At 44.5% G+C, this 17234-nt stretch overlaps 1 protein-coding gene across 1 annotated transcript in view; it reads left to right on the plus strand.

The window, feature by feature from the left end:
• dnajc6 (DnaJ (Hsp40) homolog, subfamily C, member 6) overlaps positions 1-11975 on the plus strand; it is a gene marked incomplete at both ends in the record, with an annotated part of 31841 nt that extends 19866 nt beyond the window's left edge. Inside the window, 14 exons of the mRNA XM_080832033.1 lie at positions 512-645; positions 2061-2255; positions 2516-2633; positions 3093-3172; positions 3428-3621; positions 4275-4301; positions 4866-5264; positions 5741-5890; positions 6272-6364; positions 7340-7477; positions 7687-8025; positions 10107-10255; positions 11019-11195; positions 11874-11975. Of these exons, the coding sequence (XP_080688159.1) occupies positions 512-645; positions 2061-2255; positions 2516-2633; positions 3093-3172; positions 3428-3621; positions 4275-4301; positions 4866-5264; positions 5741-5890; positions 6272-6364; positions 7340-7477; positions 7687-8025; positions 10107-10255; positions 11019-11195; positions 11874-11975 (2295 nt within the window). The remainder of the gene's footprint in view (positions 1-511; positions 646-2060; positions 2256-2515; positions 2634-3092; positions 3173-3427; positions 3622-4274; positions 4302-4865; positions 5265-5740; positions 5891-6271; positions 6365-7339; positions 7478-7686; positions 8026-10106; positions 10256-11018; positions 11196-11873) is intronic.
• Positions 11976-17234: the final 5259 nt, after the last annotated feature.

Here is a 17234-nt window from a genome sequence, read left to right on the forward strand (position 1 = left end):
GACAGTTACTCATACAGTTAGACTTTAGTTTACACTGAGTTGGCGTAAATGGAGGAATTGTATCAGTTTGTTGGAATGTGTGACAAGCTCAGTCCTGTTTGTTTCCTGTGCAGTGGGTGTAGTCCCTAGATGTGCCACCAACACCCAAACCGTGTTCGCTACAAATCTTTCTCTAAAACATGATTTCCCAAGAGGAATGTGAAAGCTGTTTTTTTTTTCTTCTCTGTTCTCATAGCCTCAGCTGACCCTGAGGATATTTATTTTTGTCTGTGTCTAATCTAACAATAGCTCTCATCTCTTCCTGTTTAGTTTGTTGCCTAAATTACAAATTTCACACACACAAAATATGAACCCTCATGACCTATCCATGTGCTTTATCACCGTTTGTTGACTCATGTTGTCTGACTAGATGTCATGACTTAATGGAAAGGTGTCCCGTTTTGCATATAAATATTGTAAGACTTCGGTCACTGACAGTTTTTCATCTGTCTCCTGCCCCTCTGTCTGACAGGATGGCAGAGCTCTGTCAGGTGTGCTGGTCTGTGCCATGTTCTGTTTCTGCCACCTCTTCGCCAACCCGGTGCCCGCCATGCAACTGCTCAGCGCCAAGAGACCCGGCTCAGGCCTGTGGCCCTCTCACCGAAGGTAGGCTGGCAGCACCGCTGTGTTTGTGTGGGGACACGGGGGGAGCGTGGACGCAGGGAGTCTATATTATGTTGCTTATGAGCTTACTCTAAAACCTGATTGGAAAAACATAACTGCTTGGCACTGTGTGAGAACAAAGTGTGGCCTGTGCCCACATGTAACAGTGCCCACTGTTTACATAAACACTTATCAGAGACGGGTCATTAAATTGAGTAATGGAGTCATTATGTAATTTGGTGTTGATCCTGTCACAATTTATCATCAGTTTGCACTCCCTCCATCTGGCTCAGTGACTGAACTGCACACTGAGACACACTCAACACAACAGTCTCCTCAGCCCCCGCCGTGACATCACATCCACTTTATCTGTTTTCCATCTCTGTCCCCCTCTCTCCAAGTTTTCTTTCTGTCTTTCTTTCTTTCTTTCTTTCTTACTTACTAACTAGCTTACTTACTTTCTCTCTTACTTCTGTGTTGTAGTCTCTCTTATTTTCCCTGTCTCTATCTCTCTCTATCTCTCTCTCTCTCTCTCTCTCTCTCTCTCTCTCTCTCTCTCTATCTCTCTCTCTCTCTCTATCTTCCACTCTCCCATAACAGTCCTCTCATGATGACCTCAACTGTTTGATCCCTTTCCCCCAGATGTTAACCAACCATGGAGTCAGGTCTCTGTGAAGAAAAACTCGTCAACCTGAGCACACTAACCTCACAACCTGAAATCAACAAATCTACCTTGTTGTCCTGAAATACCACATATATATCTGTTTGTGCAGCCACAGGCATGTTTAAACTACAAGAAGGCACCCAAGCCTTTATGTGTGTTCTTTTCTTCTCTTCTCATTGCTCCTCAAACACCCTGTGTGCCGTCAGCTCAAGACGTGTCCCAGATTTTGGTGTCCACCAACATTGCCTTGAGGGGTTGTCAAGGATAGGTTGTGCTTTGCAGAGCGTTTATTTGCCAACTTGAGCAAATGTAGAAGCTTCATGTTTCTGGCTCTTCCACACCAGTATGTTACTTACACCACTAGTCTGCTAGGTTCATGCACTGTTCATGGGGCAGGTTTCCTCTTTTTATTGACTTTGGAAGTGACTGCGATACGTTGCTCTTGTAGTGTCAGTTAATATGTCAGTCTACATAATTGTTCATTCTTGACCAGAGCTTACATTTCGGTTCATGGGAACATTTATTTCCAAAGATATACTTTGGTTTATTAAAAATATAGAAATATTTACTTTAGTAAAAGACAACAGAGCACTTCCATTTGTTGTGGTTGTACAAGGTTTCCTTGGGGATACATTCACCCTGAGCTTATTTAGTGAGCTTAGAAGTCTTTCCTTGTGCTGAGGTACACCTACACCTTGATCCCACTTGACCTGAGCTCTCCTCTCCTCTCCTCTCTTCCTGTTCTCTCTCTCAGGTACATCGGTTATGTGTGCAGCATGGTTTCTGAGAAGCCCCTCATCCCCCACTTCAAACCTCTGATCATCAAAGCCGTGACGGTCAGCCCGGTGCCCTGCTTCAACAAGCAGCGCAGCGGATGCAGGCCCTTCTGTGACATCCTCCTGGGAGAGACCAAGATCTTCTCCACATCACAGGACTATGAGAGGATGAGGTAGGAGATGAGGGCCATTCTTTGAGAAGACACTTCTTTGACTAAACTTTGAAGTCAACTATAAAAAGTAAAAGTTTGGATAGCACTGATATGGAGTCTATTTAAGACAAGTATACTTGTATGCTTTGAGTAAATGACTTAGAAGACACATACAGGAACACAGTGAAGAATAGGTACATATCTGAACTAAAACTTTAAAATGTGATTTTCTTTAAGGATGAGTTTCTTGCTGTTTAACTTTGGACTTCTCTCTTCCCCAGAGAGTACCGGGTCCAGGACGCCAAAGTGGTGTTCAACCTGGGTGTGAGTGTCCAGGGTGACGTAGTGATCTCCGTCTATCATATGAGGTCCACCATTGGAGGAAGACTGCAAGCGAAGGTAAGACCATAGCACTAGGACTTCTTTTTCACCTCACATTTTACAGCTCTGGTCAGATCCACTAGAATCAAATCCTTAAACTTCGACCAGCTATTTTTCACACCCAACATTAAAATGTGTACAACACTCACCGTTTTTGGCATACTACCTGTGTAGACTTGTGCTTGTGTGAAAGTGAAAGGGGGAAACACTAGTGCCACTATTTTGAGGTAGATACAGTCCAGTGATGCCTATCTAAGCAGCTCTAAACATTACAACTGGTATCATCAGATTCAATTTCCCTTACCATTAGTACCTAAATGGAAACCATAGAAACCATTGTTGTTAAAGTTTGATGGGAGGTCAATGTAAGTTTTATGCGAGGACAAGGCTTATATGCTGGTGGTCAATGTTCAGAGGGCTCCGTGATGTGACATGAGTGATGTGACATGAGTGTGGTGTCCTCTTGTGTCTTCACAGGTGTCCAACACACAGATATTCCAGATTCAGTTCCACACTGGCTTCATCGCCCCCGGGATGACGGTCCTAAAATTCATGAAGTAAGTATTTATGAAGTAAGAATTTGTGAAGTAGTTTGTATATATCGTCAAATAAGAACTGTAGAAATCAGTACACTGCTGTACACAAGTTAGACAGTTCCCATGTGTAGTAAAAGGGTACCAAATTCTATATTTCTATTTTGGGTTGTGATGTTAACTTTGGTGTTTGTGCATATAGACACTATATACCATTTGTGTGTATATTCAGTATTTGCTATCTGTCTGATCTGTGTATGCAAACGTCCTTGCTGCCAGGCCTGAGCTGGACACGTGCGAGTCTCCGGACAAGTACCCTCAGCTGTTCCACGTGCTGGTGGACGTGGAGGTGGAGGGCACAGAGAAGCAGAAGGACCTCACGCCACCGTGGGAGCAGTTCCCCACCAGAGACCTGAGCCCCGGCGTCCTCTTCTCGTCTCAGGAGGAGCATCAGCAAGCCCTGGCCATCGCAGGTCAGCTCTCTCTAAACAACACTCCAGCCATTTTGGAAATTTAAGTGGCTAGCGTTCTTTATTTAATAAACGACCCCAGAGGGATTCATGTACCAAATTTGGTGCTTGTATCCACTTTTGAGCGATTGTAACAGTTATCTGCCCCACTATTATGCATCTTAGCATATTAGCATGCTGATTGGAACGTTACACAATACTAAAGGACATATAGTGTTGTAACTTTTACAGAGACTTCAGAAAAACTCTTTGGTTTACCAAAGGGACTCAGTCTTGTCCAGACAAATCCAGAGTGAACTTCACTTTGTTCTTCTACACAGATTACTTTTCACTGGTGCTCTCCTTCACGGAAACTCTTATCCCTAGTCGTTCCTTAAACAAGTGTGTGCACATACTCACGGCATACCTAGACACATGGAAAGACAAACACATTTGTACATTTGCACATCCCAAGTACTCTCAAACGTACGTCTTCATCTAAGGCAAGACAGGTTGAGAGTGCTGGCAGCCTCTCTGCTGAGGGGGAAGTTAATAACTCATGGCCTCGTGGGAGAAACCCATGGCTGCCTTCCTCACTGGGTTACTGTAGAGTGGCTCTCTGCACCATTAGGCTAATGACATTATGCTAAATGCTCCTTTCATTCTCCCCTGACAAGATGAAATGGAGGGCCTGGACTTGGAAGGTAAGGGTTAGACTGCAGGTGATGGTGGAATAGTTAAGTAGATGATAGCCCGATGGTGAGATAGATACTGTAGATAGATAGATAGACAGATAGATAGATAGATAGATAGATAGATAGATGGATGGATGGATGGATGGATGGATGGATGGATGGATGGATGGATGGATGGATGGATGGATGGATGGATGGATGGATGGATGGATGGATGGATGGATAGATGGATGGATGAATGATTGGTTAGAGTGAATTGTGAGTGGTATGATGAATGGATGGGCAACATACAACATTAGTGTGTAGATGAGGTAGTGTCCTGTTGGTTAGTGTGTGTGTTGTTTCCCCTCTGTTACAGTCTTCGATGCTTGGGTGTGGTACTCAACTTAAGACATTTACTGAGTCATGTGTCCATGTTATAACTACTACAGAGAACCTGGATCTTACTCTTCCCTTAGAATAATCATTGCCACCACAGCAAATGTGCAGCTGAAAGGTTCCTTTGTAGATTCCATTCTGATGTTGGCTTCTTGGTTGTTTGGGAGAAACCGCTAACTGTTAACATTCCCTCAGACCCGAGTCTTGCTGCTGGTGCTGATGGCCGGAAGGGTCCACATGAGGAGAGTGAGCCTTCGGACGACGAGATGCTGTCTCTGTCCAGCCAGCAGAGCAACGCTAGCAACGAGAGGGCGACTCCCCGAGAGGCCCCCAGAAGGCCTGACGCTCCCCCTACAGCTGTGCCTCCTCCTGCCGAGGAGGCGGACCTCCTGGGCCTGGACGGCGGGACAGTGGAGCCCCCATGCTCGTCTACACACCCCCCTGCCGCCAACACCCAGGACCTGCTGGGGGACCTGTTTGGGGGGCCTCCTGTATCCCAGCCCGTCAGCGCCCCGGCATCGGCCCAGTCCACCCCCCGCCGGACGGTCCTCCCATCCTCGCCCAGCGCCAGCGCCAACACACAGCCATCTGGCCGTAAGCCCCAGCTCTCCACTCCGCCCTTCACTCCCGTTTCTCCTTTCCATTCCCTTCCCCTGATTTTCTCAGTGTTTCTCAGTCTCAGTGAGCAGTCTCTTTCTCACAGTGTGAGACACCTACGACTGTCTCCTCAAATATTTTCTCTCTCCGTCTTGATCTTTGTCTGTAACCATCTCATTCTGTAGTTCTGTAGCAACTGAAGTTTACATGTAGCTGTTAGCTTGTGGGAGCCTGGTAAAATTGTTGCTGAAATTCCATCAAGGCTAAATCTAATTGGATTAGCCCCAGTTGTATTTGATGGGGTATAATCCTGTCTTCTCTCTGTGCCATGTTTTAGCACTGGTTAAGCTCCTAAGACTTGCCTTCTAAGGGTTCATTTCATTATATTCCTGTGGACTAGTCCTGCCCAAGAAGACCATCTTAACTGTTTCAGCACCTTCACCATTCATTGGAAATGTAATGTTCTTTTGCAGCCTTTGCCCCGTTTGGGTCAGGACCAGCCCCCCAGCCCAAGCCCCAGGACTTCATGGGCACTCTCCTGGGTCCAGGTAATATGGGGCAGCCTGACCCCTTCCTGCATGCCGCACGGTCCCCGTCTCCTTCTATGCAGAACGCGGGCATGGGTAAGGCATGTGCAGGTCTGGTTCAGCTCTCAGCCTCGGTGCCAGTCAGTGTCTCTGTGCATGGGATTGTGGTGTAATCTAATTGTACAATGTCAAAATGCAATCTCGTAAATTTAGTCAGTAGCCACATCTCCATTGAAAACGACAAGTCTGAACTTGGTGTGGGTTACTGCCATGCTACTGTTTTCAGTGGAGAGGAGCTGAAATTGGGTGTCTTCAGTGCTAGATGTAGGTGTGACTAGTGGGGGATGTAGTCTCTGAGTTGGGAGGATACTGCATGCCGTGGTCTGTGGTTTGGGATCGCTTGTGCCAGAGGCATGACTCACATCTGTGAGTCAGAGAGCCCGGGATGAGGTCATGATGTTGCTCTCCTCCATGTAGGTCGGAGCTCCCCGGTGCCCACCACACCCACTGTCAACATCCAGCAGCAGAACGCCAAGGGGGGATGGGACTGGAACAGACCAGCCGGGCCAGGTGAGGCTCCAGTGTGAAGGTCACTGAAGGTCACTGAACACTGCTCCTGTGTTAGGGGGGAAACACACAGAGCTTTAGTCTTCACCACTGACCTCAAACTCACCCCTCTCTGTGTGTGGTGCAGATGATTTCATGAGGCCTATTCATTGGGTTACAGTTTCAGTTACTTTCCAAACAGTTGCTTCATTTATTCCTGTCCAAGAGAGGCCTATCTCAAGCCAGTGATCTTTGGGTTTATATATTTTCTGCTGTGTTGAGGCAATGCTAATTTTTTTAATTATTGTAAATGAAATATAATTAGGTTGAAATGAACTCAGTCAAAGGAAAGATGTTTTGAGTAGATCAAATCAGGTTAAAAGTGAGGTTACTATCTAAGAAAACTACTTGCTTTGTTGATTATTCTAGCGCAAATATTCTTGAATTGGATGCTTATTTGATATGCGTATATACTTGCATATCTAATGCTACTCAGTTTAAGCATTTACAGTTTAAGCTTATCAGCCTTGATTGTTTTTCTGTTACAAGACCAATATTATTTTGTCAGCTTGGCTGGACTTCAAACTCTTGAAAAAAACACTAAACAGTGGCATCTAGTGTTGAATTCTATAACTGTCTATGAAGAGTAATTAAGTCTTTTATGAGGGTAATGATTGTGCTGTTAAATGATAAGAGATCTGGTCAGAGATAATGTGTGGGTTCATTACTTTAGAGCTTAATGAGATGAGAGTTGTTTGTGGGAGAAATATCTGTAATATGATGATTTCCCATACCAAATACTAAAATTGTAAAGTAAGCTGTTCCTTCAGGTATTTACATTAAGAGTGACACCTAGTGGTGGCATTAAGACAAAAATGCATTAATGTGAAATTGGTTGTTTAGTCTTGTTTCCTGCTGCAATGCACTTGATGAATCTTACTGTGGCTTTTTCTTTTAAAATCTGGGTCAACTTTGCATTGTGTCTGTGGTGTGTTGTAGGAGGGGGCTTTGGAATGGGGAGTAAGTCTGCCACCACCAGCCCCACAGGGTCTGTCAACAGCACACCCACCCACCAGGCTAAGCCTATCTCAATGGACCCCTTCGCTGACCTGGGCAATCTAGGGTCCAGTTTAGGAGGTGAGCCAGTGGATTATGTATTATGTTCATATGTAATATTTAAAAATCCTGTATTTTGACGACCTTTGTTATTGTTTGTTGAAGCTTTATGTAGAATAGCAGTTAAAGTCTAAGTACCAGTTTCTCTCAAAGCTTTAGTGTAGATCCGACATCATTAGAAAAGTGAATAGTAACTTAATTTGGGTTAAATCCTCCCATGCCTTCCGCAGGTGGCTCAGGCTTTTCCAGTAAACCCACCACACCGACAGGCACTGGAGGTGGCGTTCCCCCCATGGGCTCTCCTCAACGGCCTTCTCCCCAGCACACAGGAGCTGGAGGCTGGCAGCCCAGTACCGGCTTCCCCTCTTGGCAGCCTGGAGGTGCTGGAGGCAATGGGGGTGCTGGAGGTGGGGGCCAGTGGCAGGGGCAGCCCCCCACCCAGCCCAAACCACCCACCACCATGCCCATGCCCCACAGCTCACCCGGGAACCGACCCAACTACAACGTCAACTTCGGCACCATGGGTGGCACCGCGCCTGGAGCCCCCAGCAAACCACAGGCTAACATGGGTCAGTCATGCTACCTAGCTCTTGTATGATTCCCTCTCAGGCTAACATGGGTCAGTCATGCTACCTAGCTGTTGTATGATTCACTCTCAGGCTAACATGGGTCAGTCATGCTACCTAGCTGTTGTATGATTCACTCTCAGGCTAACATGGGTCAGTCATGCTACCTAGCTGTTGTATGATTCACTCTCAGGCTAACATGGGTCAGTCATGCTCAGGGGCGCTGCCAGGAATTTTGGGCCCTATGAAAGATTCTAGGGGAGAGGCATGTTTGCGCGCACAGCGCGCGGCAATTTTTTGGGGTGCCCATTTGAAATAAATCTTCATTATCAATGATAAATATATTGTATAATGGGCTGAAATGGAAGGCACCCAATGCATTCACTTGAATTATGTCAAATTAAGATTCACTAGCATTAATAACTGATTATAAAAACCAACATTATATAGGTAGGGACTGATATTATTGTTTCGAAATACTAGAGAGATATATTAATGCAAAGAATAGAGAGATGTCGGTAGTTATTTCTTGTATTTCGAATTTGCTCGTTCACACTAACAAAATAGCTAGCTAGCTTGCTAGCTTAGTGTTAACATAGCCCACTACATTACAATATTCCCTTTCGTTAACCTCAAGTAAACCTACATTTGAGCAGGTAACAATCGTTAACAACTACAGATAACAGATACAGCCACATTCTGTAACTACCTGTACTTACAATTTCACTCCTTGCACCGTTTACTTTGAGCTAAACTCCATGGCTATAATCCTGGCTGTCTTGAAGAGACGTTAGGCAGAAACAAATACATTGTAACGCTGGTTGCACAGGTTATGCAGACGCAGACCGCTTTGATTGACTGACACACGCACACATTGTTCAAATCATACACTAGACACTTTATTAGTATTTCTACATGGGTTTAGATAATGATCAGGCTATAATAAGACCACATCGGCTATGTAATCGCTGACAACCGGGACGATTTCATAGTGGTTGGTGTAAACCGGGACATATTAGCGTCCCGACAGGTTTTTGCCGGGACGCGGGACACGCAACTCAAAATCGGGAGGGTCCCGGTAAAACCGGGACGTCTGGTCACCCTAGGTTAAGACCTGACCTCAGCCAGCCCAGCCGCTCTGTACACCTGCTGCCTGCCAGTGCCAGCATCTCGCATTTCGGATGCTGTTCGATTCAACGCATCGCGCGTTGCGGCCGAACCATTTCGCAATAGCTCAGGGGGAAGGGCAAATGACAATATGTTAAATAACTAACGAAAACGTTATGGAAATCGACAGTTGTGAGTTTAATACGTTTATTTCCAATTACCATTTCTTTGTAATGAGACATTTAAAAAAAAAAGGCAAGAATATTAATATTATATTATTAATTGCCATCCGCGGGCCGTGGGCCGTGCTGCGTTGGGCTGGGCCGTTAGAATCAGTACCACCTTTCCCCGCCAGTCAGCGCCCCTGGTCATGCTACCTAGCTGTTGCATGGGTTTCCCTCAGGCTGAAGTTGCCTTAAGGCTAAAATCAGGTTTGAGGTAGTCTGGGTCTATTCATGGTCAAAGCTATGTGGACACCTGCTCTCCCACATCTTTTTCCAAATTCTTAGCCATTAATACACTTATTAGTTCTTTTGTACCCTTAACAGCTTCCACTCTTCGGGGTAGGCTTTCCAGGAAAATCACAGTTAATGTGGGCAGCAGAGCAGAACTTGATTTCGAACTGATCAACTGATCAGTTGAATTGATCAACTAATGATTGGGCCAGTTGCTTTGGTATGGCCTATTAGAGTGCCAGTGTTTGTAGATGTTATCTGATTGTGTGGACCTCTTTTTGGGCTAACATAATGAAATTGCTATCCAGCACATATACTTCAAGTACCTGCCCCAAAAATACATTTTTATTGGTACTTATTTAATAAAATAACTCTTAATTAAGAAAAATAGTTGATTTTGATGTCACACTGTAGAATAAGCTATTGCAGAACATGACATACCCACAGCCTTTGTGGTGATCTCTGCATTTGTTGCTTGCCCTTGCATTTGTAACTGTTTTTGTTAATTTGAACTCCTTATAGGGACCAAACCGAAAGTGTCAACCGCCAACTTTGATGACCTGCTGTCTGGCCAGGGCTTTTCCGGGGTGAAGGAGAAGAAGGGGCCGAGGACCATCGCAGAGATGCGGAAGGAGGAGATGGCAAAAGAGATGGATCCCGAGAAGCTCAAGGTGAGGAGAAACACTGTCATGGTATCGTGTCTATTTGGCTGTCACTTTTAAAGCAGCAAATCCGTTACAAATTGTTTTACTTTTTTTTTTCTCTGAAAGTTTGTCTCCATGTATGGTTATGCGATCTAGACCAGCCCCATCACAGCATGATCCATGAATAGCATCATAAACAGAGACATTTAGGCTAGTTCCCCTCATCATGAACTGAAACTCTCCTTCAATTGATGATCATTTTCCTCGCCCTGCAGTTTCTCCACACTTCCCTTGTTCTGATTGATCCACTAATTGCATGCAGCACACTGGTGTGCCATGGGAGCTGATCTGGTGTACCGTAGTAATAATAATGAGGATTCTTCTTGAAGTATTACTTTACCTGTTGGTGGAAGATCAAATTAGTTTAAAATATAATATTATATAATAATCGAATCATTTTATAATAATTACCAGCTGAAAAGGCTCTCGCATAATCACATCTTGTATCCGATAGAGCCTCTCCACGCAGGACCTTGATATTGAAACATCTCACTGACGTTATCACTACACATTTGAGTGGTTATTCATGAAGTCATTTCATTATAAAAATTGCCGTAGCAGAAAAAAGGTTGGGAAACACTGCCCCAGAGAATGATTCATCTCTTGCATACTAATGATTGTCTCATTCAAAAGTTAATGATTTGACCTAATGGCTATGGATTCGACCCTTTCCTCTTTTTCTCTCTCTCTCTCTCTCTCTCTTTTTCTGTCTCTCTGTGTGTTCTTGTAGATCCTGGATTGGATTGAAGGGAAGGAGCGGAACATCCGGGCCCTGCTGTCCACCATGCACACAGTGCTGTGGGAGGGGGAGACCCGCTGGAAGCCCGTGGGCATGGCTGACCTTGTCACCCCAGAGCAGGTGAAGAAGGTCTACCGGAAGGCCGTCCTGGTGGTCCATCCTGATAAGGTGAGTAGTGCAGATGAGCTGACAGAACTTCAGACCTTCAGCCTCCTCAACTTTAGCTCTGATGGCATTCTAAAGGTCAAAGGGTTTGACGTTTTCTCTGGTACTCTAACTGGGAAAGGTTTTCAGCAGGATTTACCTTAATGAAAAGGTATCAAGTGAGACATTAGACGACTCTCTTGAAGTCCTTCCAAATATGGTGTGCGTCAAACAAACCAAGATACCACCAGTATTTGATGCATTTTAAGATTAATTAATTTTAAATGATTTCTTTGTTTCATGTTCTTTCAAAGTTTGCCAAGAAATATTTTCAGTCAGTTTCATAGCATAGAATCTCCATGGCAACTCTGCACTACGAGCTAGCCACTTAGTCATGATGAGTCATTGTCATTGTCAAAACAGACTGCTTGTTGCTTATGCATTGAGCACAGCAGAAAGTGGCACCACACAAAGGCTGTTGTACTGCCACTTGCAAGGCCAGTGGGAGTTCAGAAAGGACATTTATTATTTTGATTATTTTTTGCAATACCTTTTGTTTCCACTAGTGCTGCATGTATGGTTAAAAAACCTTTTTAGCTATATGCCACTGGTAGTGTAGCCTGGAGCTGCACTTCCATCTGGAGCTGCACTGACTGTAACTCTGACTGTCCTCTCTCCTCTTCTTGCCTCTTCTGCCCCTAGGCCACCGGTCAACCCTATGAACAATATGCCAAGATGATTTTTATGGAACTAAACGATGCATGGTCAGAGTTTGACAGCCAAGGACAGAAAGCTCTGTACTGAGCTGCTGGAGGAAGAGAAATACACCTTCAGCTTCCATGTGCAACATTGGAATCAATAACCCCCCCCTCCCCAGGATCATTAATGTGACCACCCTCGCCCACCTTCCTCAAGCCCCTACCCTCCACTCTGTCATCTGCAGTCCCATGGGGGGAAAAAAAGAGAGATGAGGCTTCAGTCTTCAGTCTGAAACGCTGTGTAGTCATCTCAAGTGCAGCCCACTTGTCCATGTACCTGGTGCAAACACTTTCAAACTAGAACTCTTTTGTGTTTTGGTCCAAAAAAATATGCCGCTGTGAGGAACTCTCTGACCAGGACACGGAGCCCCACAGAGAACAAAGAAGAGGAAGAGCAGAGCACTGATCTGAAACAGAACACACTCCTCACACAAGCACTGGCCTGGCAGGCAGGTCACATTAGGCCAGGGCCACAGTATATATGGCCGTTGCTGATAACTATGAAAACATATCTTAAACACCTAAATGGTAATAAACACAAAAAAAAACACTAACGCAGTATTTCGATACAATTCTGGATGTTAGCATTTCCATAAGTTGTGGTATTGGAATGTACTAGTGAAAATTTGGGTTGACTAATAGCTAAGATCCTAAAGATTAAGTAGAGTATAACAAGTTTAAAATGATGTGTTACATATGTATTTGTGCAGGTTTGTGTGACGAATAATGTTATCAATGTTAACAAAACCCAGTCCCACAGTGATATCCCACTGGGATTATATTGTACATTTTCTTAAGGTACAACATGCACTGAAAGGAAGTCCTTGTTCTAAAAAAGGGTGGCTCTGAAGAGTATAGTTCATTATCTCCTCAGCTTCATGCCTGTGGAACTCTACATCACATTTCTCTCTCTGAGCAGTAGAAGTAAGGTCGTCTCTAGAGGGCATCCTACAGTGGATCTCTCTTTACACTTTAGAAAAAGGAAGTTCTTTCTGATCACTACCAATCCAGAGTACTGTATGCTACAAGAAAAATCCTCCATTGGTGAAGACAAGCATGAGGTTGAGTAGATAATGCTAGACGTTTCATTTCTGGGTGAACTATCTCTTTAATGGTACATCAGTACTTGTGTAGCACAGACGATGATCATGGACAAGATGAGGGAGCAATATATCGATAGATCAAACACAACCAGTACAAATATGTCCCTTAACACAAAAGAACTCAAAAAGCACAACATGGTATGTTCTTAAGTGGATGGGAAACAGAATTCAGAGTAATTACATGTCTGACTGCCTTGAAGCCCACATACTGGTCCAGTACTCTCTGTATGGTTGAGAACTTCTCACAAATGTTTAATTTCGTTTTACCCATATCTCTAAACACATCGGTGAGTTTGATACATATTACAATGTGGCAATGATCATGTTTACACAAAAGATGTAGCGCTGAAGAATGTCTTAAAAATGGCTGTGGAAATGAATAATGACCACTTACCGATGACTAATTAGTCAGTATGGAGATGCGACAAGGGGAAGATGTTTACTTTATTGATCTGTCAGTGTCCTAACTCCTCATTGTGGTGTGCTTGTGTTTACTGTTCATGTTCCCTAGCTACTCATTGGTCTTAAACTCTTGTGCACGCGTAGCAGAGTGTATACTGTGCAGAAGAAATTCTGCGTTGAAAAAGTTATATTTTCTGTAATGTTTCTCTGTCCTCTTTCTTTCTTTCTTTCTTTCTTTCTTTCTTTCCATTCTTCCTTCTCGAACAACCTGGGATTACTTGTGTTTACTGCACTGAAACGAGGGAGATCAAGTGTGTTCCTGTGTGACCTTCACACGTGTTGAGCACGGCCCATCCTGCTGTGTGCTCACGGTGCATGGAGACTGGATGGCAGTCACGGGACAAATGTCACCATGCTCATGTCAACTTGGTGCATTACACCACTTCCTCAATGGAATACAAATTCTAACTGATTCGTATATTTCTTCATACATCATATCATCATATCATATATGATAGACTTCAGATGAAAAGCTGAAGAGCGCCCAGTATCATCATGGAGCTAGCCTTTCATATCATTCTATTTGACCTGCTCTGAGTAAAGCTTTGTGCAAGAATAATGGTAACTTGTGTCCTACTTGATCAGTACTGTAAGGACAGGTACTTGGAAGTTAAAAGACTAAAAAGAGTTCTGATGTAACCTGCCAGTGTGTGTTCCTGCTCGGGCGCGTCGGATGAAGAAGTGGATTCTGTCGTGTGATGGCGTCTTTTTTTCTCTCCAGCCTTTTGTCTGCTTCACTCGAGTGTCTCCCGCAGTCCCAGCTAACTCCCTTCTCATCTCCTCTGGAAGCTTGTTATGTGGACTAACCTGAGTTCTGGACATTACAACAAAAGACTTGGGCTCATATTAACGCTGCACTGTGTTAAGACTTGAAGGAATCATTCCCTGAACCCCCACCCCCCCCCCCCCCCCCCCACCTATTCCAGCAGTTCCCCACCTCCTATGAGCTATGCTGTCTATCTCTGGTCATAAGGCTATCATAATGTTTAAATACAAGCTAACCTCTGTGTAGTGGATGTGTGCTCTTGACAACTGTTCTGTATGTGAGAAAGTGGTACGTTTTGGATACAGCTTGGTGTATTGCCTGTCTGCTGTACAAGCATTACTAAAACCGTGGAGTCTGTTCTCCGTGTTTCCCCCTCCGTTTCCTCTTCTTTTGGCCACCTGTCCATATGACATGTTCATGTGCGTCACACAAATAAACAGAGAAGTAAGAGAAGGAGAACCAAGAAACACTACCACTGTGTGTTTCAGATTGTCAATCCAAAATAATCTCTAATGTTACGAAGAAGTAGTTTTCCTACATGTACTCACTGTCATATGTGTAGTCATTCAGATGAAGTTCATTTTAATTTAAAATTTAGAAATGTTAAGTACATTTTGAACTGGTACCATTAGGGGCTTTGGTAGCATGTAGGCCATGATTCCCGTCACTGTGGCTTGATGCCTTTATTCAAACGACCTTTCGGTGGCATTTAGAATTCAGAGCAATTAAAGGTAACACATCCATGTTGACCACACTGAATGCAGGTGAGTGGGATGAAATTACAGGAATACATCACAGGCACGACATGACAGAGGACAGGACACTCCTGCTCACACCTGGTCACACCTGCGCTGGATCAGGCCCAGATCTGTTCCTGGATCAGCCGCCATCACAGATTTTATCCTACAGATGTAGAAGGCCTTAATTATGGTGTTTGTAGACGGGGGAAAGAGGTTAGGTACATTTACGTATGAGCCGGTGGGCGTCTAGTTTTGGATCACATCTCTGGAACAATGAGTCATCCCGTCTGAGCTTGTTAAATGACCTTATCCTAACTTCTGTAAACATTTACCTTCATATTAATTTGTTTAGTTAACACTTGAATGCAAAACTACATGAAGGAAAGTATATATTTCATTTGAATGCCTACCATATTTCTATGTTCGTCCAATGAGTCAATCATGAAAGATGGAACAAATGTCTACCCACTGGAAAAATTCAATAATATTCAGGCATGTGTCCTCGGTGTGCTCTCACCTTTGTTACTTTTTCTCTCTCTTGGCCTTTGTCATCAATTTACTGAACATTCTCCACCCACAGTGCTAACGAGAAGTCTCTCAAACCTCTTTGGGTATTGGTATAAAGTTATTGAGTGATTCAGACAACTGTTTCAACACTAGAGGGCAGAAGTGAGTCGACTCCCGCCACCCAATGCCCTCAAACACCTGTGGGCAGATGGGGAGACAGCTGCTCCCTCGCTCCCATCTCTGTGAGCTCTTCATGCACACCAGGTGGACATAGGTGAATTTTGATGGCTTATACTAACTTGTCCAAAATGGCAAGGTTCTAAGCAGCAGCAGGATGAACAGATGTTTTAGCTGTAACTGTCACGGAGTGTACGTACGCCTGGAGTTTGAATTGCCCATTGTTGCACTAGGGTGTGTTCCATCACCAAACGCTGATTGATAAGACTGCGTTTCATTACAGACAGTTTTGCATGCGTCACAGAATGCACTCCCACCCTCTTCCTCTCTGTCTCCACCCCCTCTGTGTAAGCCCCCGGAGCTGTCCGACAGGCTTGAGATGAGGTCTCTCACTGGCATTGACAACCCCCTCTAACTGTTTTGCCTGGCTCTCATGCCTTCACATCCAGTGAGCTGCCCCCTCCCTCCTCCCCTCCCCCACGAGGCTCTGCCAGTGACGCACATCTGTGGGGGACCTCCGGTGATTGATGCAGCACTGGTGCCTCAGTCGTCAGAGCGGCCTGCGTTATTAACGCCGTCTCGCATGGGCTCTGACAGCTCACTGTTTAATGTCCCGACCGCCCTCTTCTCTCCTCTCCACTCCTCTCTCTGCAATCACACAGCTCTTTTCAGCACAGACATATGGGCTTATCCCACAGGACCTGAAGGAGTTAAGGCAGTAAAACAGCTGAGATTAAAACTGGCTGCGGGAGCCACCAGGAAGGCAGTGCTGTGATGCAGATACTGATGAGCAGGCAGAAGCAGTCGATGATTTGAAGGTGATGAGGTTAGAAGACTGAGGGGGACAAATTATCAATGGGCAACCAGTCAACCCTTCCAGGGTTATAAAGTTAATGAGCCTATGTGAGATGAGATTGTGTGGGGTCTGACCTCCATCAACTGTCATGGTTGGGTGGATAGAAATATTCAATCTGGAAAGAGAGAGGGGATAGGAAAACACTGTATGACTATATGAATGCAGTACTGCATTGTATGAATCCTCTAGTTGCAGGTATTTCTCTGAATAATCTAAAGTCATCCTGGGCATCTACCGCTGGACTTAGGGCACTTGATGAATTACTCATACAGTTTTCTCAATCGGCATCAGAATGAGGACTTTTTTGACGGTAATGGACAGAACATCTTGTCACAGAATTAAACCATGGCCCAACCAATTATTCGTCCTCACGGTGCACAGTTCATCAAGGACTTTCATCTGGAACACTGTGGTTGGCACTCAAGTTTATGTGTCCTCTATGCGCATATATTTGTGTATGCATGCACAAACACACACACACATTGTTGATAAATGCACCTGGATCACCCTTTATCTGGAGGCTCAAATGAGAAACACCTTGCTGACGTCATACCAGAGAAAAGGTTTTATAAAACAAGTCATGCGTCAGACCCTGCGTTACCCTCTGCCAATAAAGTGCAGTTTGCTGAAACACTTGTACACCCAACACACATAATTCACTCTGGGCTATTATGATTCCTGCACTAAAGAAATG

This window comes from Sprattus sprattus, assembly GCF_963457725.1.
Source record: "Sprattus sprattus genome assembly, chromosome: 2".
Taxonomy (NCBI): domain Eukaryota; kingdom Metazoa; phylum Chordata; class Actinopteri; order Clupeiformes; family Clupeidae; genus Sprattus; species Sprattus sprattus.